Source organism: Thunnus thynnus, chromosome 1 (assembly GCF_963924715.1).
Source record: "Thunnus thynnus chromosome 1, fThuThy2.1, whole genome shotgun sequence".
Taxonomy (NCBI): domain Eukaryota; kingdom Metazoa; phylum Chordata; class Actinopteri; order Scombriformes; family Scombridae; genus Thunnus; species Thunnus thynnus.
Genome location: NC_089517.1, coordinates 16,715,439 through 16,742,874, shown reverse-complemented (window position 1 = coordinate 16,742,874; position 27,436 = coordinate 16,715,439). Strand labels below are relative to the sequence as shown.

Genomic DNA, 27,436 nt, shown 5'->3' with positions numbered 1-27,436 from the left:
TCCCTTTATTTCCTGTCTGCCACTTAGCTTCAGCTGTCCATTAAAGGAAAAAATGGCCGAAAAAAAATTTATTTTAAAAAAAAAAAAGTAAAAAATCCCCAAGTTCTCGAGCCTATGGTCATGTCTTCAAATTGCATGTTTTGTTTGACCAACAGTTTTTTTTATTTTTTGCTGCCTTTTAAAATACCTTGAGCTATATGATGTGCGTATAATTACACCTCTTCAACAGTTCAGAACTCAAAGATATTCAGTTTAAATTGATATCAAATCTGGAAAAAGTGAATGGTTGGCATTTGCACTTAATGACTTAAAGGACAGATTCACAATTTTTTTTTTTCCAAGTCTGTCTTATAACAATAGTCAGGTGCTCATATGAACACTGAAAGAAGTTTTGCTTGTTGTAATTATTGCTTCTGTTCATACTGACCATTAGAAGAACCCCTTCAAATGCTCTTACAATATAAGAATTATTGACCTTTTTTTATACAGGAAATCTCATTGAGATCAAGATCTGTTTTGCAAGAGAGACCTGACAACAGGTTACATGTACACAGGATCACAATAAGATGCTTAAGATTCTGAAGAAAGTGATGAGGGACAGAATCCAGAGTCCTCGATTGGAGCAGAAGTTGCATTTATTTATTTATTTTTATTTTAGCAAAAATGTATTTAAAATAAAGTGGGTGTCTTTTTATTTAAAAAATCCACCTATGTCTCGACGAACAGTGTTGAACTGTGGTAGAAGGATCGTAACAAAAAGGGGAAGGAATTTGGGATTAAAAAGACATATCTACTTGATTTGACTAATTTGGAAGCTGAAACCTCATATTAGTTTTAAGTTAACTTTTTTGCACAGAAGGACTGTGGGTTTTGTCCCCCGTCACTTACATTGTGAGTACATTATGAAGGGATCTACTAATGGTCAGTATGAACAAGAAGAATGATTACAGCAAGAAAAAACATGTTTCAATGTTTATTTGAGCTCCTGACTATTGTTTTAGGATTTTTTAAAATTCTGACCCTATCCTTTAAACGATTGATTATGAAAATTGTCGTTGATTAATCTTCTGTCAATTGATCAATTAATGTTTCATCTCTACACTCTATATAGTTCTCTGTATACTTGGTGTTTTTTCAGCATAGACAGATAGGAAACACAGGCTGGGACGTCATATGGTAAGCAGCATAACCACAAGGGAACCACAACACCCCCTGTTGCTTTTTCTCCTATCCGCTGTTCTGGTTTGGTGAACCCAAATATTTGTTTTGACATTTAGACTCTTGATGGAGTTGCCTTTGTTCTGTACTATATATAGATGACATTTACAAACATAAGTTTCTAGTGTGATATTTGTGCGCTTTTTCTGGATCATGAGATGGTAAAAACTAATGAACCATTGTTTAAATCAAAGAAACTCCATTGGGAGGTTTTATAGGCTTGAGGAGGATGCATGATGACTAAAAGATCTAATGTCTTCTGGGTCAACGGTCTCAAAACCAATCAACCCTGAATGTCACAAGGTAAAGCAAGGATGGTTTCTGGGTCAATAGTCAACTTCAAGAACATCATTTAAAACTCTCCCTCAAAGTCAATAAAACTGTTTAAAAACCACTTTTAATAGTTTTTAATAAATGATAACAAGAACACCTGACAATCCCTGTGAATGCACTTAATAAATCTATTCTTATTAAACCTTAATCTCAATTCTTATGGTTTGACCTTTTTGTATTTTATCCTTGTGACTGCTACCTTGAACGCTTTTCACACATGGAATATGTAACATTGCTGATTTATTCATCTTTTAAAGCTTTTTATCATTCAGTCAGGGGTGTCTTATGTAAATGTTCTGCTAAAAGCCAAAATTGTACTCTCCACATCTGCAAGTATATGAGAGGAAGCTGCAGAACAGCAGAGAGTTGAAAGATAGCCTCATGATATGAAGGAGGATGAGTGCTCTTAGTTTTCTCACAGTCTGCATCATTGATGGACTTTAAAACGTATTTTGCAGTTGTAGCATGAAGTAATGACCATCATGAACACAAGAGATGCTCACCCCGCTTCTCTCTAATTAATTCCTCAATACCTTTCCCATAAGTTACATAATTTATTTAATAGCAAATCCTACTCCCCACTGATATATTCCGCTTCTTCACACTGCAAGGGGGAAAAAATATTTTTATAGGCTGTTCTGACATGAGAGGAGTCTCATCAACAACTAAAAACTGGCTGATTAACAATGTTTATGAAACTGATTTAATTTTCTTTATACATAAAAGATGATGATTAAGTTATTAATTTATTACAGTAATGTTAGAAGGCGGAACATGATTTGAATTTAGTGGGTGTGTGTGTATTTAACCTTGTACTGATGTAGTTTTTATGCTAATCTGACAGCATTCAAGTCCCACTTGTGTCATGTTAACTGAAATGTAATTAAATCCGACCTAGAAAGACTACCATTGTGATGTTAATGCCAGAGAGACTCAGGTATTTATTAAGACATGAGACCAACATGTAAAATTGTAAACACTTCGATGTAACAAGTCTTACGTGTTTTCTTGTCACTCTTAAAACAAATAAAAGATATATGTACATTTTTACACAGTTTGTGGTGTAATGGACTGATTTGAGAATTAACTTTTTTCAATGAGTATACACATACTTTAGAAAAAAAAAAAAATCTTAACAAGCTGAACTGAGTTACATCATCCCAAATCCAACACTGTTTTGTTTGCAGTCTGTAGGTGTTGGAAGTTCAGCAAATCTCATAATTTAGATATGAATAAAACATAAGAGTACAAAAACCTTTACATCTGGAAAGAAGGAAGCCACCTCTGACAAAAAAGGCATATTATAGTGAGTAGGCGTTTGGTGAAGTGGCGTTTCTCCTGTGAAGCGTGTCGATGGCAGCATCGTGCTCTGGAGGAAGATCGACACAACAGTGAAGAAATGAAATACGGGCAAATTGTAGAAGGGAAACCTGCATCAGAGTGTTCAAATCGATACACTATTCAAACGGGACCATGACTGCAAACACAGAAGAGATAACGACGCTGGAATAACTTCAGAGCAAGAGCATGAAAGCCCTCCAGAGTCCCATGCCAAGACTTAAATCTCATCGAAAACCAGCGGAAAGACCCGAAAATAGCTGTTCACAGTCAACTCCCAGCCAACCTGACTGAGCTAAACCAAATCTGTAAGGCAGAGAAAACCCCCAAATCTACAATATATGTGCTCAAGGGATTCAGATGCATCCGCTTAGATTCCCAATTAGAATTGCTGCAGAAGGCACTTCTTACGTGTTGGGACTGAAGATTGAAATGTCAAGACTAATCTGTCACTTTTCTTCTACTGCATGTGTAACTTTATAGTGCCATATCAGACCGTGGTTTTACCTGTAAAAAGCTATAGAGAATGCAAAGAACTGCACCCCTTTAAAGAGCAATTTCCACATTAGCTCACAATAACCTTCATGATAATATTTTTTGAGCCCTATTTGGTAATTTTACTGTATGTGATACATTACTCATGCCACTAAAAGGAAGTACAAACTGTGACATGAACACAAATACTTATACTGTTGCTTTACATAGACATGTTTGTTCATTGTCGTGAATAAATAAGTGACAGTTACCCAAAGCTAATAGGCTAATGTAAATTAGCAAGCTATTAGATGAGGTTTGTGGCTAATGTAGACCAATAGTTTGTGAATACATTTAAAATAAGACATTGAGTCATCATTAACCTATTGTAGCATATTATATACATTTTAATATAAAGAACTAAGTTTAGCAGAGGTTACATGTCAAGCAATAAACCACCAGTGTCTCATAATCGCCAACTAATCTTTCAGTTAAATCCACCAGTGAAAAGGGGACAGAATGAAATGTTCTGTTTGTAATATTTGTACAGATACAGTATATAAGTCATACATACAAAAACAGACTATGAGGTTAAGTGTAAATCAGATCTGAGATGAAGTGGAAAAGTAGCTCAAGTTTTTCCTGGACTGGTCACAGATGACAGAGGCAGCAGTACAGAGGGACCTGGGGATAGAGTCTTGCTCTGTGCTGTTTTTCAATCCTGTAGCCACCTCCTGTCTGACCTTTCCTGCCTGCGCCTCCAGGGGTGTCATGATCCCTCCCTGCAGAGGTGCAGCAGGTTTGTACCACATATCTGCCTGTCTTGTCCTGCAGGAAAGAAATGTGTAGCTCTAAGGATTTTTTAATGTGTAGAATAGAAAGTAAAGCAACACATCTGTTTGATAAACCACATTTATGAGGCATAAACTGAAAACATGCGTCTGTCAATTCATTTCAAGGAGATTGGGGCATTAGGACATGTGTGTCTTGAATGGTAAATGGTGTGAATTAGCTTTATTTAATAGGAAGGCCTGGCCATTTGTGGTGAAAAGCTGCATTTTATAAAACAGCTTCTTATAGCTAACATGTTAGCAAACACATGCCTACTTGACTTGAGTGCTGCCTTTGACACCATTGATCACTCCATCCTCATTAATCAACTAAATACATGTGTTGGTATCTCAGGGAAATCTCTAGAATGGTTCATGTCATATTTGTCAAATAGAAGTTTTTCTGTCTCTATGGGTAACTATGTGTCCTCATCCACTCCGCTGCTATATGGGGTGCCCCAGGGGTCAATACTTGGTCCAATTCTTTTCTCTTTGTATATGCTGCCCTTGGGCCAGATAATCAGTCGCTTTGGTTGTATATCCTACCAGGAATCTTGGCGTTATATTTGACCATAAATTAAAATTTGAACACCATGTCAATAAAATGGTTCAATCCTGCTTTTTTCATCTTCGGAACATTGCAAAAATCAGACCATTACTGTCAGCCTCTGACCTAGAGCACATCATTCATGCCTCCATTTTTTTCCTGTCTCGATTACTGTAACGCCCTTTTCACTTGCCTTAACCAGGCTGACCTGTCACGTCTTCAGCTTGTACAAAATGCAGCAGCTAGGCTAGTAACTAGGACTGGCCACAGATCCGACATCACTCCTGTTTTAGCCTCACTGCATTGGCTGCCAGTGAAGTTCAGGATCACTTAGGTCTTCCAACCAAAACCTGTTGGCCGTGCCACGTGCCAAACTAAAAACCAAAGGCGACTGTGCTTTTGTTGCCCTGGCTCCCAGACTTTGGAACAATCTCCCCACTTCCATCAGATCAGCTGAATCTGTTGACTGTTTCAAAAAACACCTAAAAACCTACTTTTTTAGAATGGCTTTCTCATAACATTTCATGAATTCAAGTGTGTGCTCTGGGTGATGACTGTATGCTTGCTGTGTTCGTATGTGTGAGATGTCTGTATGTGTTCTTGAATGTGTCTTTCATGGTTTTTGTGTCCTATTTTCTTTGTGTCCCAATGTCACTGTAAAGCACTTTGTAACCTGTGTTAAAAAAGGTGCTATATAAATAAAGTTTTACTTACTTACTTACTTACTTACTTGCACATCCTGTGGAAACAAAGCAGTATCACTAAAATCTGTTTCCTCTGGTCCAAGTTTAATTTCACTTCTGTTTAATCCTACCCCCTTTTAGTGAATGAAACATTTTAAACCTCCAGTTTTTGTGTGCTGAATGTAGTTTGTCAACTCCTTTAGGCGAGAGGCACATCCAGATGCAACAGCTGATGCCACGATGTATATCGCTGCTGCACTGTGCTTCATCGTGGCAGAGCAAATGATGCACCTCATTATCAGACTCCTCATCATTAGTGGCAGCTAATTTTCTACAGTATCTATACTAAACTATTCAAATTAAAATTGTGCTATCATTTAAATGTCACAGTCTTGAATGAAGGCAGGTCCTCACTCATCATGTCAAAAAACAGAAGAAACGTATCAATGGACAGTACGGCGGATGTCAGGCAGATGTGATTATGCAACATGGAATGCTGCAGGTGCTGTTTGAGGTGTTTGTTTTCCATGAGGAGTTGGAGGAGGAATGACAGCTGCGAGCCTGTCAGGTCAGGTCAACCAAATAGGCATAAATGTTCTTCCTGAATCCTGATGGTGATGTAATGCTATTTGGAAGTTACTATTAAGTTTTTCAGATAGAACATACACAGAAGGTTAGAATTGGTGGAAATACTGTATATACTGTGAATCTCAAAAATGTGAACTGTGAACTATAAGGGAGCAACACTGTCCCTATGTAAAATGTGACGCATTATTTTGCACCCTGGACAACCTTGTCCTGAACCACACACTCTGTGACTGTCAAATTTCCTCACTGGCAAACCGCAATCTGTCAGAAATGGAAATCAAACCTTAAACACTGAGATGATGAACACTGGCACCTCCTAAGCATGTAAACACTATTCACCTACGACTGCGTCACCTCACACAAGGACAACACCATCCTGAAATTTGCTGACGTCACCACAGTCATTGGTCTGATCACTGGAGGTGACGAAACGACATACAGGAGAGAGGTGGCAAGTCTGGTGATATTGTGTGACAACAACAACCTCTCTCTCAACACAGATAAGACCAAGGAGATAATAGTGGACATGAGGAGGACCTCATCAACTGCTGACAATCCATGAGTAGGATAGGGTCAGCAGCCTTAAATTCCTGGTTGTCCACATCAGTAGCTGGTCAAGAAAGCACAGCAGTGGCTGTAGTTTCTAAGGAGATGGAGGAAATTCAGCATGTCACTGCAGATTCTCAGCAGCTTCTACAGTTACATCATAGAGGGAGTCTTGACCAGCTGCGTTGCTGTGTGGTATGGGACCACAAACACCTGCAGAGTGTGGTAAAGACTGCTGAGAAGATCGTCAGGGTGCCCCTACCATCTCTGCAGGACATCTACCACTGGAGAGTCCATAGAAGAGCCTGCAGCATCATCAAAGACTTCACTCACCCCCAACACAGGTTTTCACACCTGTGCCCTCTGGCAGGAGGTACAGAAACATGAAATGCAGGACCTCTAGGCTGAGGGACAGTCTTATCCTCAGGCCATCAGACTGATCAACAGATCCAATCCACTGCCCCTGCCCCAAACCTAACCCACCTCACCCCTGCCCCAATCCCCGCCCCCCTTCCATCTCCCTCCTCCACACACACACACACACACACACACACACACACACACACACACACACACACACACACACACACACACACACACACACACACAGATGCACTTACACACAGACACATGCACAGACATTTTTTCACTTAATACTACTCTACTGTATATTGTACATAGTGTTCTTCGGATATTTTATTTATATTCTTTGTATCTCTTCTGACATTTTATTATTTATTTTTCTTTTTTTTTATATTCTTCATTTCTAGACCTTGTGTTTCTTTAATAAACAGCATTCAGAGTGGAAGGCAAAGGAAGAATTTCATTGCACAGGGAAACTTGTTTTAACTGTGCATATGACAAACGCTTTGACCTGATTTTATTTGACTTGACTTGACTTGACTTGAGGGTAAATGTTACTCTGTGAGACAATATTATCTGAAATATCCAACTTTGAAGAGTATCCTAAAGGGTTTAAGGTTTTTATAGTAACAGCGGGCAACATATGTGTGCCAAACAAACTAGTATACATAATTGAATAAAAAGAATAAAGACAAGTATTGCCAAGCACCTTTTGCATACTACATGTAACCTTCAGAATAGCTTTATATATATATATATATATATATATATATATGTGTGTGTGTGTGTGTGTGTGTATGTCCTGGACCTTTACCTCCACCCCTTTACTTTTCATATGAATAAAGAATATAAACATATGCTGCTTTGGGGAAAGGCTTCAAAAGTGCATCTCCTTCTGGAGCTCCACAAGCTGTTGGCTCTTATTTGTATTTTTATAATCTATTTAACCATCAGTTTAATATGCCAAAGCACAATGTTAACTTCTATATCTAAATTCCAATTTTTCTTACATGCGCAGTAGTTAATTTGTGGCTCATATATATTTAAAATATTTCTCCTTCTGTATGCTTTGTTAAATTATAAATGAGTTATCCTTCAAATGCAAATTTAGCTTAAAGCACCACTTTCAACGCTACAATCTCAGGCAAATGTCACTTATAATATTTATGGTGGAGGCACTGGTATTATCAGAGGTGACCACTTGACCGCATGTCATCGCATGTGGTTTGCTGATCCTGTTAAAGATGAGAATGTTTTTCACCACACTGGCCACCAGTACATATACTAATTACACAGTGGGTATCAGCGTTACCACACCATTTTTGTGTTTGATACATCACTGCACTTCAGACACATAAGAGCTGTGTAGCACCAAGATGAAGAGCTTACATTTGGACAATGCTTCTTACGCCATCCCAGGCATTGGAGACAGGTTTTTTCTGTAACATCAAAAGTTTTATTTTTGGACCTTAATAACAGTAATCTTGGAGGATAAACTTACAGCAGTGTAAGAGACTTGAGGACACAAGTACAGAAACCTGTGTTGTGAAGCTCAGACTCTGATAGTGTAGACCCAGATTTCACTTCTTTAATACAACAGGACCTCACAGACTCACATCTGATTGTCACCCCGTCGATTGAAACACCTGACTCTAATTTCTCCTTCAAATGAATTGACAATCCCAGAGGTTCACATACTTTCGCCTAGCACAATTATGTAACACTGGATAATTTTCCTCAACAAATAAATTATCTAGTTTCAGGACTTTCAAGGAAATCTGATCATGTTTTAGGTCATATTTAAGCAGAAATAGAGCAAATTCTAAAGGATTCACAAATTTCAAGCACCACTGTATACCAAAGAAGATAAAAGCCCCAAAGAAAATTAGTGCAATTTTGTGTAATTTGGTGCAAACTACATCTGGCCTGCTGTGTATGGGAAAAAAACAAACACTACAGTAGTGTGGTTGTGAAAAAGCCTTTAATGCATCTTCAGACTTGAACTCGCTTGAGTGCTGTGTGTTTGGGGTGCAGTGTGACTGAAGTATACAGCCCAGTGTCCTTCTGCAGATGGTTGTTATGAAAGCTGGTGAAGCCTCTGGCTATGGTAAGTCACAGGTGTGATGGAGGCAGACAGAGCCATAAACGACACACCACGCTGCCCAAACTGATTACTGCTGATGGGAGTGTGTATACATACAAAACACACAGAGGGCAGGGGATAAATACATCAGAATAAATCTTGACAGAGGTTCAATTTTTTCCACAACAAGTATACATTTTAAATTTGAGATTTATTTCAATATCTTTGACAAATACTTCTAAACAGTAAAGAAAAATTGCAGTAATGCCAATACAAAATGAGAAGAAAGAAAGAGAACAAATGAATGAACAGAGAAAAAATATGAAACCAAATGCAATATCAATTGTATTATTCCCATTGCAGCCCAAACCGGTTTCCCCATATGTAAGCATGCACGTTATTGAAGATGATGTCCCGACAATGACTAAAACCTTAAAGGTAGCCATGACTTAGTGTGTTTCTTGATGATGTTAAGTATTTATGACTAAATAAATAACAATCATATCTAAAATTTGAAAAACAAGACAAGTTATTATTTTTTGAGTGTTAAACATTCAGAAACTCAGCTAGTCTGCTTCATCAATCATGGCTGTGTGGATGTGGTTTGATTAGATTTGATTTACAGGGCTAGCAACACAAGTAAACAACCTCACATCTGTCATCACTTCTGATTCAAATGTTGCTAAATTAATGTTGCTAAAACAAAACTGGTTACGGTAAAGACCCACTGGAGGTGAAGAGATGGTGCATCTTGCAATTCCTTGTGAAGCGATTTGCTCGTGTCCCATAGAAAATGAATGGGGATGAACTTTGTATCATATCGCTCCTCCTTCAGTGGGTCTTCACCATCATGGTTAGGGTTTTCCAACTACAGCTTGCCCACTTCAAACCAGTGTGAAAAGCATGGATACAAACATAAATACAGAAATCTCTTGTGTGAAATAAGCAAAACAGTTCTAACAAACAGAAAAGTTTGTGTTCATGTTGGACTCCATCACTTATGGTAATGTAGGAATAACACCACATTTGAAATTAATATTAAGCACTCGTAAATTATATGGGGCGCCACTCTTCACTTTGAAGAGACAATTTAAATGAATCAGTCTTATCTCTGAAAGTCATAAGTTCTGAATACAGGGACCTCCATCTCTGTTGTAAAGGAATACAATGAGAGATCAAGATATTTATTGAACTACCAAGAGATAGGGATTTATGGGAACACTAAGCATATACCACATATATGCAACTACTATACTACATATATACAACTACATATATACAACAATGAGTGCATGACAATGAATGAATTAATGAATGAATGTTATCAAAAACGAGTCAAAAGCGCAATGAGGGGCAATTATCTCTAAGTAAATCCAATAAAAATTTGACTTTGGATAGCCCTTTGTATCAACTCTGAGACAGAGGCATGGCAGATGGTTTTCCCACTGTTTCAGTGGTGATGAAGGGCTGATGATGAGGTGAATTTCCTGGAAAGTGCAGAGCAAAGCGAGGCACTCGGTGATCCTTGGGTTGCCAGGGTCGACAGCCAGATGAAAGCCGCTGCAGCAGGTTCAGTGACGCACTTTGGTTCACTGCTTCCCAGGAGGGTGAATACAGTCTCAGACTAGCTGAGGCTGCACAGCAGGGGTGTGTGATCCAGTCTTGTTGCATTCAGTGGCAGGCCTCATAGTTTGGATGCTGGTGCCCAAACTAACCAAAAGAGACCTTGGAAAAATCTTTGAAAGTTTAACTACATGATAAAAATAGGAGGATATTACAAGTATATATATTCAAATGGCAAACAGCATGCAGTGACTAATGGTACTTGGCTTGTGGCTTTTAGGCATCTTTCAGTTTTTCTTCTTAGTGAGAATTTCTTTTCTGGAGCTCTCAGGGAAAAATGAAAAAGACAACCTCTGAAATGCAACATGAGCCATAACGGCTGGCAAGGCAGAGAAAAAAAGCAGTGGGCAGCCAGCAAGCAAAAACAAAAGAAGCCAAGCCAGATCCTTGGCACTCTTTTGAGTGAACACCTTGATTACTAATTAATGTGTTTGTATGTGGAGAAAACTGACCTTCAAATAAAAGGGAGATAATTTTATTCATATCGACTATCTGAAAATTACGCGCTCACAAATTGGATACTTACTAATTTCTGTCATCAATGCCAATGTCATCAACACATCATGAAAACCAGTGGGAAAACACTGATTAACCAAATAAAATACAGAATAATATCAATAAACCTTCATTTTCTAATCTGTAATTAAATCTATTAAGAAAGCATTGTCCTAGAAATCAAACCATGGCTAAATAATACACACTGGTTAATATCAAATAAATCAAATGCAATATTATAGAAAGTTGTTACTGAAATGGTCACAGATTTTGACCTTGCTACAACTTCAGGATAAATGGTTCTGAATACAACACAGATTAACATTGGTTAGACAAGACAAAATATGTATTTTTACACATTTTAGCAGGTATTTTCCAACTATTTTAGACAATTATTGTGAGTAAGAAGAGAGGACGAGAGAAAAACACACCCAGAGAGGAATGTGGGCTTCCCAGAATGTATTACTGTATAGCAGGGAGGATAGTTAATGCAGTCTTTATCTGAAAAGAAAAACACAGTCGTTAACTCCCATAACTGTCCAATTTATCCTCATGGCTGGTAGGGAAAGGCTGGGTTTTCAGTTCTGTTCTATGTCTTTTCTGACATCCTTCATGCCTCAGAGGTCACTGTGTGTATGCTCTTGCATCCACACAGACAGACTGTTAGACCGAAAGGAATCATAAGCTGACTGAGAAAATAGATTTTCAGTGCCTTTAATGGTTTAGGTAACTCAAGTAAAAGTTTGTTGTTCTCACATATATACTACATATTGTTTTAGGTCACATCTCTTTACAGTCAAAACTGAAGAGGATGAATATGCTAACACACCATTCCACTCTAAGCATGGCCCCATTTACAATTCGTGCTGTGAATACACTGCTTCTGTTTGATAAGATGATTGATGCTCTTGACTAAATATAATTTCACTGGCTGGTACACAGTAAGCTTCTCTGTAGGTAGCAAGGCAAAAGTGCAAACATTACATTTCAGACACTTGCTTCTATTTTTAGCATTGTCCTACAGTTGTTTCCGGTTTTACATAACTCCCACTTTTGATAAAGTAAGCAAACACCCACTCACTCTCAGCCATGCAGTAAAGCCATATGGGACTTCAGCTCTCATTAGCCCAAGACAGCGTGAAACAAGTGAGCTGAAAGGCATCAGGGAAACCATCATTCAGGCAGTATTTACACTACAGATCTTAACATGTTATCCCAGCAACACATGTATCCATTCAAAGCAACATCTAATGAACTCTATGCCAAACACAACTATTTTTGTTTCTATTTTCTTTTATATGTATGTGCTAATGTCCAGGTATAGATATACTCCTTTGAAAAACTTCAATTTAGATGTTATTGGGGTTTTCCCCCCCTTTTTTGGTTTTTGGTCTTCATGAGCCAGTTTGTGTACGATATTTTTTTTTACTCCTTTATTATTTGTGCATTTACCTTATTTGTGCAATAAATAAATTTAAACTCAGACATACCTTATCTGGTTTAAACCTTTGTTAATTATTTTTTGGTCATTTAGAGGCAACGCAACAAGCTGTAAACAAAAAGTTAATATGCTGTATCACCTAATATAACAAACCTGCAAACAATTGACCATTTACATATCTAGAAGATACAGAGCAACATTAGCATTCATTTGATGGAACAATCAATATTCACTGTTGTTTTAGCTCTGTTTTGGTCTCCACCAACTCCTGAGAGAAATATCTGGCTCCTTATCTGGTAAATGCTCCACTATGCTCACAGCTAGTTGCTAACTTTGTTTCTCTGTTGTTATGTTGCTGAGCAAGTGGCGTACAGTTGGTTTCTAGAGCTTTTTGCTGAAAACTGCTGCCGGCTGTGGCTTGAAACAATGCTATGAGAGCAATGAAAGTGAACTAAAACAACAAAGTTTTGGCCAGAAAACCAAAACAATGAGCCGAAAGACACTAAAACACTCCGTAAAGCTGAGGTGAACTTGCAGATTCAGGTGATAATTCTCTGTGTTCATCACTATGAGTCCTTTCACATGCAAGTCATTTGATCCATTGTTAATATAAAAATATTATTTATAGCAGATTTTAAGATGATTATACAGAGAAAACTAAATGCTAATTAGTAAGAAGGTGCTCAATAGTTAATTGCGGTGTTTATTTTTTGTTACCTGATTTTTTTTAGTTCATCAATAACAAATTTGGTAGATAGATTAATGTACAATAATACATATTTAAACCTTTAAAAGTATTTAAGCTTCTTGCTGGAATCACTGGTGGTGATAATGTCAAGAGTGATAACTTTTGTGTCATTATACCACCTTCTTCAAACACAGTAAAACCTCTGATAAATATTGCAGAGCTGCCTCTTTGCTTCAAGACAAGCTGCAGTAACAAGAACAAAGTTTATTGAGGATACTTTGGATGAAATGTGCAGATGGGTGTATTTATAGAGGACATTGTCAGCTGGGACTCCAGGTAGACCTGACACCAGACCAACAGTCTATGCTCGACTGAGGCTTGGGCTGCTGGGCAGGTGGCATCGCTGGCACCAGACTGTGATTATGGGTGAATAATCTAGTTGACATATCTGCAAGGTGTGGGACTGAGCAAGTTGGATGGAGGGTGATGGAGCTGGTGTTATTGGACTCCCAGAGGAGCTTCTGCTTTTCTCCTCTAGATGTTAGAAGCGTTCTATGTAAGCCGGGAGAGGTAGCCTGCATGGGCAGTCAGTTACAATATTTAATCACGCCAACACCAATTCTCCCTGCACTCAAGGCAAAGCACTTCAGCAGTGAAATGATTGACATATACAATATTTATGAGTGAGAAATTTTAAAGTAGGAATTGCGGCAAACAGAGAAGTACGTCATTTTGCAGAGGTTTGGAAAGGAAATTACATTTAAGAGGAGGCAGGCAATCAGCTGATGTCAAGGACTGATTATCCCTCTAGTGGTTGAGTGAACAGGTTAATTATAACTTCAATATAGCAATCCATGTGATAACTGTAGAAGGAAGTCAATACATGTCCTCTCAGTGGAAAAACATAGAGACAGGCAACAGCAGTGCCCTACAATGAATGTACGGTTAGTTAGCTAGGTTGTTATTTGTAATACCAAACTCACATGGCTCATTCCATATGGGATTACAAGACACTACTATAAATATATAACATCAAAAATATAACTGACATACAACACACTGATAAGTAACACACAAAAATCATCAATATATACATATACATATATACTTGTAAACAATAATAACAAATTTACGTACAAAATATAATCAGTATTTCTATATGAAAATGGTTCACATGTATGTACCTGGATGTAAAAGCGATCTCTCATAATGACGAACTCTGTAGTTGTCCTCAGCTCTACGGACACAGACGGACATAGCAAGGCATGATGTCACCCATTGGTTTCCATTGGAGCCAGTTTGAAGCACAGAGTTGCTGCTTCCATTCGGTGCCATCTTTTCTGTTTGGAGCCAGGATCTTCCAAATAAGGAATCTGGAAACATGCCCCGCTAACTCAGACCGAAGCTAAGGCCAACATACCAGGAATACCGAACGGTGCACACTTGGGATAACGTAACATCCGCCCCAGTGCAAGTCCCGGAGCTGGGGAGAGCAGCAGGTAAGCCAACTGTCAATCACAGTTGTCAATCAACGCTCACACAGCAGGCATTAAAGCTAATATTCATCTTTATATCTTATTAATGGAGCACTAATTTCCAAAATGGCTGCCAGCACACTTATTAGAGGGCCTGGATTTAGTGATTGAGACCATAATGACTTGTTGGAAAAATTTATTGACTCTATTGTCAGTGGTATTGCACTTAAAGGGACTTTCGACTTCAGTTTCAAGCTGTGGTTATTGCTGCTTGTCTAGGGACATAGGTCTGAAGAGTTTTATAGCGTCTTTTAGCACATTGTTTTGGTTATACAACCTGCAACTCTACCGAGAAGTTGGTGGAGACCAAAAACAGAGCCAAAAGGAGAGTGAATTTTGGGCTTTTGTTAATCAGGTGACCTGAGACACAACCGAAATGAATGGTAATGTTGCTCTATGCCTGCTGAATGTGTACATAAGCATCTGTAAGCTAACACGTTCACCATATCAACTTAAAAAGTGATAACATGTCAGTGTTGTGTTTGCAACTTATTTCTGCTGCCCCCAAGGGGCTGAAATCAGTTAATGCAGGTCTAAATGTCTTTTATGCGAATGGACAACTTCAACTTAAAAAAAAAAGTTTTTATCTTATTAAATTAAATATGGCATGGTTACTAGTACAAGGGACGGTAGAAAACAAAATATTGTGATTTTCATTTAGATGGCACATTTATCAAATCCACTCTTTTACTTTTAGACTGGAACTCGGCACATAAAGCTATTTGCTTCTAAGTCAAAATATATAGACTAATTATTGCTCCTTACCATATTCGTATTTCATTATCCTAAATGGAAGGAGTATTGGTTTAATCCATATGTCATTAGCCTCTCGTTTTTTTACTCTCAGCAAAAACAGTTAATCTTAATAAACAGGTTTTGATCTTTCCTCGGAGTCTTACACCTGAAGTTAATTAATTGAAAGATCTTAATTTTCTAACAGCAGAACTGGGTTGTATTAAGGGTATCCCCAGTTGTTCAGTATCACTTTACAAATTATTTTGACTCCTGTGAACTAGAAGTAGACGTGGCTTGTTGTTACCCCTGTGGAAGGAACACAGCATCGCTCCCAAATCCAGCCCTCCCTATCACCCCTCTCAGCCATCTCTGCCTTTGCCCTTTCCTCTGTTGAGCCAAAAACAGACACCAGCCACAGGTGGTCTCTGTGCTTTATTGGTTCTGACACACATCTCTTGCCTTAAGAGCTTAGAGAGACAATTAAAAATTCATTAGGACAATGAGATGAGAGAGGAAAAAAAGAAATAGGACAGACAACAATACATAACCTTGCTGAGGCTCCAAAGTGCTCTGACCTATCGTCTACAATGTCTCTTGCTGGCGGCATTATTGTGCATATGTGTGTCTGTGTGGTTGTAGTGCAATTATAGAGATACAGAGTCTATCTAATATAGAAAACAAGGCTGCCCTGCTATTACCCTAAAAATCCCACAACAGAGGGACATTTATTTATGCAACAGTTTTGTTTAGAGCCCAGAAATTCACAGCTGCTGCGGATTTCAACCATATTCAGTTGTAAATTTGTATGCTCCTCAAAGCATCTGGTCTCTGTACAGTACATTTACCTCGTGATCCAAGGCATTTAAACACATTCAAATGATTCTGACTAGCAAATAACCATTGTCCCTGGTTTTTGTTTTACTTGCAAATCAGTCTGTCCACGACTCACTTATGAGGGACTGTATTTGTGTTTTATCTTTTCTACACTACACTACATTTTTGATCACATTCCCACTACTGTTTTCAGTCACAAGTGGTCACACATGAAATTAAATTAACCACAATTTTAAACACATTGATACAACACAGTCTTTTCTACATGGCCTGAGAGGTAAATCCAACAATTCCTGTTCGGAAGACTTAAGTGACCCTCTGTGCAGGGACGGTAATGATAATGGTGGTAATGTAAGTTGGAACCTGACTATTCAGAGTGCAGGAAGTGATTTTTAAGTGAATTCTGAATTTGCCAGCATAAAGACTTCAAAATGAGTCTAATGAGGGACATTTTGGAAGATCTGGCATGGCAGATGAATGATGCATAAAGTCAGATGGCATGGACACAGAAAATAAAATTTTAACGTCAATCAAATTGCAACTTCACAAACTCAACAGCAGATCCTCCATCATCTTTGATGCAACTGAAATAAATTTCTTTTTCAGCTTAAAACATGCTGTTCAGCCTGTCAAGTTCTGTCTAGACAGTAACAAAAGTCAACATAAAAAACAACTACAGAGAGACTTTGATGCTTTAACACAAATCCCTCGACGAGCATGGGGGCAGTTTATAACATGATATGTCTTGGAAAGATGCCACCTCCCTGCAGCAAAATTCACAGTGGCAATGTATGAAATGCTTTGGAGAGTAACAGATGTAATATCAGATACAAAGATTCATCAGACTGTTAATGTAAGCATATAATCTTTTGGTTCATGAGTTTGTACTGCAAATACAAATCAGGCTGTTCAGATTAATATGCAATGATTAATGATATGGTGTATAAGTGACACATAAGGTTATTCGTCACATAAATCATATATCCATATATGCCACTGGACTCCTCTCCACTCTCTCTTTCACTCTCTGTCTCTCTTTTCTGCTTTCTCTCTGACCATCACACGTTTTTCAGTGTTGGACTCGGTCACATGTGCAGGCAAGTGTCAGATCATTTATTTCATGGTGGGACTGGAGGTGGAGTACGCTTTTATCACATTGCTGCTGACATTAGCCGTCAGCCTCTCGCCCCTTCCATCACGCTCTTTAATGTCTACTCAAATTGCAAGATCACTCTCGAAATGGCGTGATTGTGAAAGACAAACTCATCTCTCATCTCTGCAAACACACACATGCACACGCTACTCAAATTAAAGTTTGGGTCACTAGGTTTCAAGATCCAGTCTGTGTCTATAGGCTTTAGGTTTGCTATTTTAGGTATTTCAGTGTAGAGATGAGACAGCACACCAGACCTCACTCTGTATTCTTACCTGCATGCTATCACAGATTCCTCGAAGATCCAGGTACCCCCTTGTGTTTCTGTGGCTCCTTTCCCTGTCCCACATTACATAACATGACAGATTTGATGCCAGTGGGATGAAGATGGTAATACTAGAATACTAAATGGTAAAATGCTTAAGTGGTTTTCCAGTAGCTCATGTAACTGCTGAGGCTGTGAATATTACAGCAGAGAGCTGAGTGCATTACTGTCACACTGAACCACATTAAACTCACAAATGAAAATGTTCCCAAACACATTTATTATTACCAAATCTGATTCAATCACCATTGATGAATTATGCACTACTGATACAACTCTGTACAGTGATTCAATATCAGCACAATAATAGTCACTTATTTTCTTACACAGAACCAACGATGATTAAGATGCTGTAGATTTCAAACTTTTCCATGACTGTAACAACTTTCTAAAACTAGAAAAATAATGACAAGTTTTGCTGCAAAACGCAAAATGGCTATTTGTTTGTACATGTAAGATATTCACTCATTCAGTAAAAGTTTGCACGTAACATGTTAACATATTAGATTTGTTTTCTTCCTGTTGACCATTTAAATTCCCTGATGTTGTTATTGGGTCAACCTGCAGTACATCACAGCACCCTTAACATCAACAGATACCTTCATGTCTACTAGATTGTCAATCAGTTGGCTTTAAAGGACCAGTGTGTAAGATTTGGGGGGATCTATTGGCAGAAATGGAATATAATACTCATAGGTATGTTTTAATTAGTGTACAATCACCTGAAAATAAGAATTGTTGTGTTTTCGTTAACTTAGAGGGGAGGAGCTCACAGCTAGATGCCACTAAATCCTACACACTGGTCCTTTAAAGGAATAGATTTGGGAAATAGGCTTATTCACTTTATTGCCAAGAGTTAGGTGAGAAGATCAATCACTCATATCAGCACGTTTAATACTGTATTGATCCAAATATGACCAAAAAGTGGGGGTCGTATTGTTTTCCATGACTTAAGAATTCAAAACATTAGATGTTCTTTTTGAGTGGAGAGTATCAAAGTAACACCAGCTCTTAAAGAGTGTTGAATTGTGGGTGGTTTGTGGCCTCAGTGTTGACAGGCTAGCAAGTTTCTTGATTTCTTAGCAAGTCTCTTAGACTTAGTGAGCCCTTAAAGTGTTTAGGAATCCCAGTTTGACCTACTGGAGGTTCTGACAGCTCATGTAACATGTTTTGTTGCCACTTTTTAAATAAACTCTTGACAAGTGTCTCCCAATGTCTTTACTGCAGAATCAGACAGAGGACTGAATATTCTGTCAAGCTGCCAAAAATCACCTGTCAGTGAATGTAGTGATATATAAAACAAAATGCTGACAATTGGGGAAGATCATTAGCATTGCTTCAAGAGCATGACAGGAGAGAATATAAGTATTTGACTGAAAGGCAAGCTACACAAAATGTGGGACACTTTCTCATTCACTGGATGGGGGTGGGGTGGGGGTCATCTTATAATCAGGGTCATCTTATATTTGGTCCGGTACAGTGTGAAGTTACAACCAGGAGTTGGTTAGCTTATCTTAGCATAAAGACTGGAGACTCCAAGAAGTGACTGCACTACACTTTGGTTTTGTACAGGTGAAACAAATGAGATATAACATCTTAATTAGTGAGGTTTAGAGGTGCTGGTAGGTGGACTTTATTACCTTTGGTCAGAGCTTGGCTAGCTGTTTCCCCTTGTTTCCAGTCTTGTCTATGCAAAGCTAAGCTAACCGTCTCCTGGTTGTAACTTCATATTTAGTGGCCAATAAAGCAAATAAGCCTATTTCCCAAAATATCAAACTATTCTTTTAATGGGCACTTCATGGTAAAGAGAACAAAACTGTTTTTTAATTGCCTTTTACTATCACATCAATGGAACTATGAGAATAAAGTGTGTAGACTTAGGTAATAAATCTGGAAACATTTCAGAGCTGTAACGGAGAGAAAAGCATCATCTATATTGAGTTTAATAATTTTCCCTTTTTTGTTCATTCTGTTGCTGAATTATTACCATATCAGATGTCTGTCAATTATGACAGAAATACATGAATAATTAATCAGTGATCATAAATGAAAATATAGCCATTTCATGTTGTAAAATGCTCTTCAACCTCATTCATAGATATTTCATATTGTCAACTTGTACAATACAGAATTCTGAACAATACACAAGACTTATACCTGACACACTGATGAGATCATCTTATGTTACAAATAGATTATACCCTGAAAAGGTTGGCCGGCACAGTATGAGGGTCTGCTATTATCATAATGCTTTTTTATACTAAACTCTGTGGTTGTCATCCCAATCACTTAGTCTACAATGATTTCGTAAATATACAGGTAATTCTTTCATTCACATTTGCCTTGACAAAAATAACCATTATTATAAAATGCTAAAAATAAAGGCTGTACCAATTTAACATTGTCTGACACATGGCACAATGCAAATGATCAACCTTATAACTGATAAAGTGCATTTCGGATACTTGAGGCAGATTGAAATTAGATGCTGAGTAAAATGAATGTAACAACACAGAATCAAATCCCTGGTATGGACTTTTCCCATTACCTAAACCTTTGAAATGCACAGCATTTCAAAGAGGAGGCAATAGATTGATTTCTTAACACAAACTGAAATTAAAAAAGAAAACATTAACTGCATGGTTATTGGGGGTATCAGTGCAGCTCCTGGAGATGGGTCCAGTTCCTGAAATTATTGAAAGGCTCTTAAAAGCCCCTGATGTAAAGCCTCAGGAAAGAGGTTTGATGATAGAGAAAGGTGAGACAAGAAGACCAGAGGAGAGGGTGTGTCTTGTTGTGGCAGTAGTGTAGCGACAGAACCTGCAGTTTGTTCCTTCAAGACCCACACTATGTGTGCTTGGCCGAGCTTGAAAAATGTAATTATCATGCCATGCATAGATATAGGTTTGCTTGTCCAGAGACAATTGTAGATGGAGGTCAAACGTTAAAGTCTGGGTTGGATTTGGTTTGGTAAACATGGAGCAAGGGCCAGGAAACAGTTAGACTAGCCTAGCATAATGAGTGGAAACCGAGGGAAACAGCAAGCCAAAGTCTGTCTGAAGGTAGTAAAATCCACCTACAAGCACCTCTAAAGCTCACTAATTAACACATTACTTTTTATTAGTTTAATTCATACAAAAACTGAAGTGTAAAAGCAACAATTTGCAGTTTTATGGGAGTTTGGTGCCAGACTATTTGTCAGCCATGAGCAATTACTTCCTGTAAATCCCCCCCAGCCACAACCACAACTTTTCTTCTTTTTTTTTTTTTGCACAGATTAAACAAATGAGATATAAGATTAATAAATTAGTGAGCTATAGAGGTTCTGGTAGGAGGATTTTGTTACTTTTGGACAGAGTGCAGCTTGCCATTTCCCTGTGTTTTCAGTCTTTCTGCTAAGCTAAGCTAACTGGTTCCAGCTACAAATTTACCATACATGATATGAGAGTGGCACCAATCTTGTCGTCTACAGTAACTCTCTGCAAGAAAGCGAACAAGCGCATTTCCCAAAATGTCAAACTATTCTTTTTAAGACAAATTTACTGGACCAAAACCACAAAACATACGCTTGTGGGTTTTGAATTCACGTATGTTTCAGGTCTTCTCACCATGTGGAGGGGATTGGTCTCGCAGAAAGAGCAAGGTCACACCCTTCCTAAAACGGTGGTCCCTGACACTATAGATGATCACGTTACAGCAACTGTTTCCTGTTAGGATCCAGAAGGCAATGAAGGAAAAGTTACACCAGGTGTATCCCACCACACTCCCAAGCACAAACACTGCAATGGGAGAGAAGGATGCTGTGAAGGCAAACGTTAATATGCCAATTGTCTTAGCAGCTTTGATATCTGAAAAGGAGGGTCTGTGGGAGCACCCTCCCCCTCCTCCTCCCCCGCCATCACTCAGACTGCCCTCAGAGAGGAGTTTGCGTTTTCGGGAGTACCGTCTGATGCTAGTGAAAGACATGATATTAACTGCTAATGTGCCACCAAGAAGCGTGAAGTCAAATGCTGGAAATAACAGCAAAATGTTGGCATCAGGTGGCAGCTGGCTTCCAAACAATAATGGGGTGTAGTTACACATACGACTGCACTCATTGTACTCCAAAGTGAAGTTACTGCTAAAGATGAGGGGTGCAAGTGCCAGCAGGAAGCTAGCAGCCCAGGAGAGCAGAATGAGGAGCAGAGTTCGTCTTCGTGTCACCAAGGCGTCCTTGTGGAGTGGCCGTAGTATGGCCACACTTCGCTCCACTGTCATGAGGAAGATGGTGCTGATGGAGACAAAGGTGCATCCAGCAAACACGGGGCCAATCAGCATGCAGGGCTGCCAAGGGCTCACTAGTCCACCCAGAGAGGAAGTGGAGGCCGGGGAAGTAGAACTACCCTGGTACCAAATGGGAGGTGTGCTGGTTACCATCAGAGAGATCTCGGTGTAGACGGAGAAAGGGACCACAAGGACACCCACCATCATGTCTGCTATGGCCAGAGACACTGTGAAGGAGAGAGAAATAGGCTGTTTTCATATAGATATACCTTTAGGTCTTTTAGAAATGAAAAGGTGCAGTATTGTGAACATTTTTAAAACAGTAAAAAAAAGAAGCTTGTCATTTCAATTTTTGTGTAAAACACAAGACTGTGTAAAACTGTTTTTTACTCACCAAAGAAAAATAAGTAACATATAAAACAAGTAACATGGAACAAATGTGATAACAATATACCACATAATGAGTGCATTTACATGCACATTAGTATCCTGGTTCTGGATAGGTTTTAAAGTATCCTGATTATGTTTTGGTCTCAGAAACTTGGATGCAATACCTGGAGTACTTCAATAGAAACCAGGATACTGCTGCATGTAAACACCTTATCAGGTTTCTGAACATTCTTTGTAGGTGCAAAACATAGTGGCTAAGATGGTGAGAAATAAAGACACAACTGCACACAGACGATCAGAAACCTGGGTACTGTTAGAATCATGTATGCATGAATAACCAGGTTTCTCATGTTTCATGTAAATGCCGTAATAAAAACCAGGATAAAACTCAACCAGAATACTAGTGCACATGCAAATGCAGTCAATTGCCAAGATCTTCTTAGATCCTTTTCATTAGACTTTTGAAGGTGTTGATAAATTATTACTCATTTTCACAATTATGCCTGAATTCCCACAGAAAAGAAAATTTTTGCTGCTGCTTCTGCTTATCACTTTGTTATACAGGACCATATCAACTTTTATTTACACATGGCAGGGTAGTTCAAATAATTTTCTCAAATGAAAAGCTGAAATTAAAAAATTGCTGCTACCAACATGCACTGGGTGGTAAAATTTACCTTTCAGGTATCCCTGTGGTGTTCTGGACTGCCTCGTCTGCACAAAGACAGTGAGAGTGACCACATTCCCAACCACAATGGCAAAAGCCAGGCTGACCATGAACACCACTGTTAAGGTGCGATTGAGAAACCCACAGCAACAGACAGTACAGAGAGGGGCCAGAGACCGGCCTGATCCAAGCTCTGCCTGAGTAGCTGCAGTCAGGTTGAATGGACAGTCTGTAGTCGCCAGCAGAACTGCTGTACTCCCAGGAACACTGGTGTTGGGAATCAGAGCAGTCATGGCCCAGGATAGACTGGTTTTCCCTTTGTGATGTGTGGTTGGGCCGCTTACGAAACCATATCCAGGGCTGACAAACTATTCTGTTGACAAATGAAAAGACACAGTGTTAAATGTCTGTTAAATAATCTGTCCTAACCAATCCAAACCTGAATCCTCAGCTATAGAAGTAAAACAATGGCATCAACTAAGTGAAACTCAGACAGTCAGAAGGAAAGTCACTCTTGTCACACAGTGATGTTCACACCCTGGCCATCACACATTTCAGCTACTAAGTTTGCAGTCATAAAGTCCCCCTGGACAAAACAACACCTTTAAATATCCATCATTCCAACCGGCATTAATGTTTTAATTAGTTCTAAAATTAAAAAAAAAACAAACAGTGGAGGACATTGCAAGTAAAAAATTGCGTATTTAACATGTCATACAAAAGCATGAGCATTATCTTTGCAGTTTTTTAATTTCCAGGTAATGAACCCCTTGTTTTACTCTTACAAATGTTGAATTGTGCAAATATTTCCAACAAATGGAGCTTTAAACATTCATTGTGAAAAGAGAGAAAAATAACCTTGAGTGATTACCTCATCACCAGTAACTCAAGCAGACATTTGGAGCTGAAGTGAAAAGCAAACCTTAAGTCCAAGTATTCAACTATTACTGACTTTCACTTCAAAAATAGCATGATTTTGTTTCAGGTTGGACTGTGATTGGCTAGCTGCATCACTGCATTGCACCAATGAAAAAAAGAACATGGTTTAACTAGCCTAACTCTTTTGGAAGTAGGGGACTCAGTGATGGTTGATGCTTTAACTTGTGGTCTTCAATGTGTTTCAAACTGAATTCATTCTTTAAAATCTTGCTTGATAACCTTTTTTCCAGCCAGAAAAGTGTCCCTTCCGATATATTTGATAGCAGTCAGTCATGTGATGTGGCTAGTTATTAAAGATTCATGCTTGTATCTGAAATATTAACCTGTATCATCTGCATAATAATGAACAAAAGGATTTTGGTACATTGATGATGGGCTTTTAACTTTCGAAAGCCACCAATATCAGCCCACAATGAAGAACATCTTTTCTTTGTAAATCCAACTCTAGCATACACCCAGCTGCCAATCAAAATGTTGTTGCATGTGCATTTCATGACTGTACATTGATTATCTCCCAGACATTCCTCAGACACTGAGTCGATTGACAGAAAATTAATCTGCAACTATTTTGACTGTTGAATAATTGTTTTAGTCATTTTTCAAGCAAAGAATGCCAAATCTTTGCTGGTTGCAGCTTATCAAATGTGAGGATATGAAGCTTTTCTGTGTCATATGTGATAGTAAATTAAATATTTTTGGATTTTGTATTGTTGGTCAGACAAAGCAAAGCATACGAAGACGTTGCCATGGTCAAACGACATTTTATAGACAAAACGATTAATCCATAACGAAAATTGTACAGTTTTACAGTAACAGTGTGTCATATATCAGGTCAAGCACATAATCCAATAATGTTGAGAGGGTGTGGAGAGAAAAAAAACATGTAAAGAACTGAAAACACTAAAGTATGTGCAGTGTTTTAAGACAGTGATGTAATGTGTTGATGTTGCTTTTCATACTAATGTTTTGGACAAAAGACTGGATTCTCTTAGATTATACAATCTTTCGTGCAAACAAAAGGTAAAGTAGCCTTTTAAACGACATCGTCAAGCAGAGCACAGACTGTGATTTTTTTTTACTTGTGTGTCCAGGCTACATGCTGTTCTTGTGCCCTAACGCTGTTGGAAGCACCTCGATGCTGTCAGTACCCATGCAGAAAGTCTAAGTTCAGTACCAAATGTCTCTCTCAGCTGACAACCAGATACATGAGTCCTTCAATCATTTATGCTGTTCACTGGGCTGGAGAGCAGGAAGGTACACACATCCAAGAAAACAAAGGGTAACAGGAATGGACATATTCAGACCACAGCAAAATCCCATGTTCTTACTCTAGCTTTAGGCACAGAGACAGTCAACGAAACGTCACAGCAGTGTAACTTAAACTATTATCAGTGGTGAATTAACATCACAATAATGAAAGGGTTCAAGAGGAGCAGGAATAAAAAAACACTTTTGGGTGTGCTTTCTGTTACCAGCATATTGTTCAGGATTTAATGAAGACTCAGAGGAATTACATATGAAAGGACCGTAAAGCTCGTGTGTCCTCATTACTCGCTCACATACATTTGATTCATTTGAACTTTATTGTCAATTTTCCCTCCACAAATGAGATACAAAGACATGGATGGTAAAAACTCATGGGAATTATCTATACAGAAAAGCTTTTCAAATTCTGTTCTAATAAAAATATGTAACAGGGGTTAGATAAAGTACATAACTTTACAAACCTTCCTTGTTACTGTATCATATTCATATGCAGAGATGACAATCAAACGGCTACATGAAGCTGAAATCTTTCATATTTCTAATCTAACATGAAGTGCCAGAAGTCTATAATCATATCCCTCAAATGATTTCATGTTTCATTGTTTTATATCATTGAATCAAGATATATTGTATCTAATATGGCTTTTTTTTGTTATGTTGATCAACAGAAAAAGACAATTTTAAGGATTCGCCTCTTCCAAGTCAGTAATTACCGGATGCACCTTTTGCAGCAATTATAGCTTTGAATCTGTGTGGATAAGTGTCTATCAGCTTTGCATGTCCGAAAATATCTACAGTAGTGTGGTGCAAAATTAAAAATAGTGCATTTGCTATTGATAGAACTATTATTTAAATGTCATAGCCCCAAAGGCTTTACCTGACACTACTAACCAAAACAAACACAAAAACATATATCAAACACATAACTCATACATTGATGGTAAGAATTCAACAAAAACTGAGCCATATCAAACACCTTATATAATCTTATGTATTGTAATCTACACTCATCTCTCATGTCAAACAGACTGGGATGTCCAGCAGACATTTTCAGAATAAGCTCATGACAAAATGGACAATAGAAAATGAAAATGCATTTCTTTCTCAAGCTCATCCAAATCATGCAGGTTGTGCTAATGTTGGTACATGGCCAACTAATGGTAACAGTAGTATAATTTAATCACTTTAATAAAAAATATATTTACCTTCTCCTTATAGTATCTAGTTTTGTACATTCTTTGTTATCTGGTCAGTCAACATGGTGAAAGTTACAGATTTATGTTTTAAGTTAAGCTTAAGGTTTAGCTGTCTTACAGTTGAGTATGTTACATTTAAAAAATTAAATTTTTTCTTGCTCGCTATCTCTCTCAAATGTTGCCCCTAAACAGACTATAATACTGTGAAATGTACCATACACATGAAACCATTTTCAAATGTATCTGTCACTCTACTTCTAGTAAAACCCTTTTCCTCAATATACCAGCATTGGATTCAGTTTGTGTCATATCGTCTTACAGAATCACATCTAAGTCTGTCTTTTTTGTAAAAGTTCTGTGAAATCACTACTGAGTTCTTGGGAGTCCAATCAAGAACCAAATCTCTGTGTTTCCCTGCTCATTCTGGGTTCTAGGTTTCTCATAAGTTAAGTTGTCAGTCTCCTACGTTCGAGCTCTCTTTAGTCCTGACTTCCCTCCACCTGTGCTGAGCTCTTCCTTGTCTGGTTCCACACTGTGACAGTTTCTGTAGTTTCTAAGTGCTGTAGTACCAGATTCCTCACATTCCCAAAGGACACATCTGGTCCCAGTCTCTCTGCGTTCAGTGCGCTCACTCTCATCAGTCCAAGGTCTTGCACAGCATGAATCCCAGATGGCTGTATTTCTGCCTAATGTATGAATGCAGCTCAGACAGAGAGACTATGTTACTGACTGATTGCCTGATTGATACTATTGTCTGTGGTCTCTATGCGATGCTATACTGTTGGCGTGTTATCATACTAGTATTCAGAGAGGACAGCGTGGGAAATTATGTGTCTTTCTGCAAGCCTCTGTGTCTTGTTGTCCAACAGGCAGGGATAACCAT

General features: G+C 38.3%; 1 protein-coding gene across 1 annotated transcript; it reads right to left on the bottom strand.

The window, feature by feature from the left end:
* Positions 1 to 18,047: 18,047 nt before the first annotated feature.
* LOC137181434 (trace amine-associated receptor 13c-like) lies at positions 18,048 to 23,518 on the bottom strand. Its single transcript, XM_067587141.1, has 2 exons — positions 23,163 to 23,518; positions 18,048 to 22,322 (listed from the first exon to the last, which is right to left on the bottom strand). The coding sequence occupies exons 1-2, from the start codon at positions 23,443 to 23,445 to the stop codon at positions 21,427 to 21,429; spliced, it is 1,179 nt and encodes a 392-aa protein (XP_067443242.1). The 5' UTR covers positions 23,446 to 23,518; the 3' UTR covers positions 18,048 to 21,426.
* Positions 23,519 to 27,436: the final 3,918 nt, after the last annotated feature.

Excerpts from the sequence above, each read along its gene's own strand:
- LOC137181434 (XM_067587141.1), bottom strand. The coding sequence starts at position 23,445 with ATGACTGCTCTGATTCCCAACACCAGTGTTCCTGGGAGTACAGCAGTT. Across the intron at positions 22,323-23,162 it reads ACCACAGGGATACCTGAAAG|TGTCTCTGGCCATAGCAGAC; the intron begins GTAAATTTTACC and ends TCTCCTTCACAG.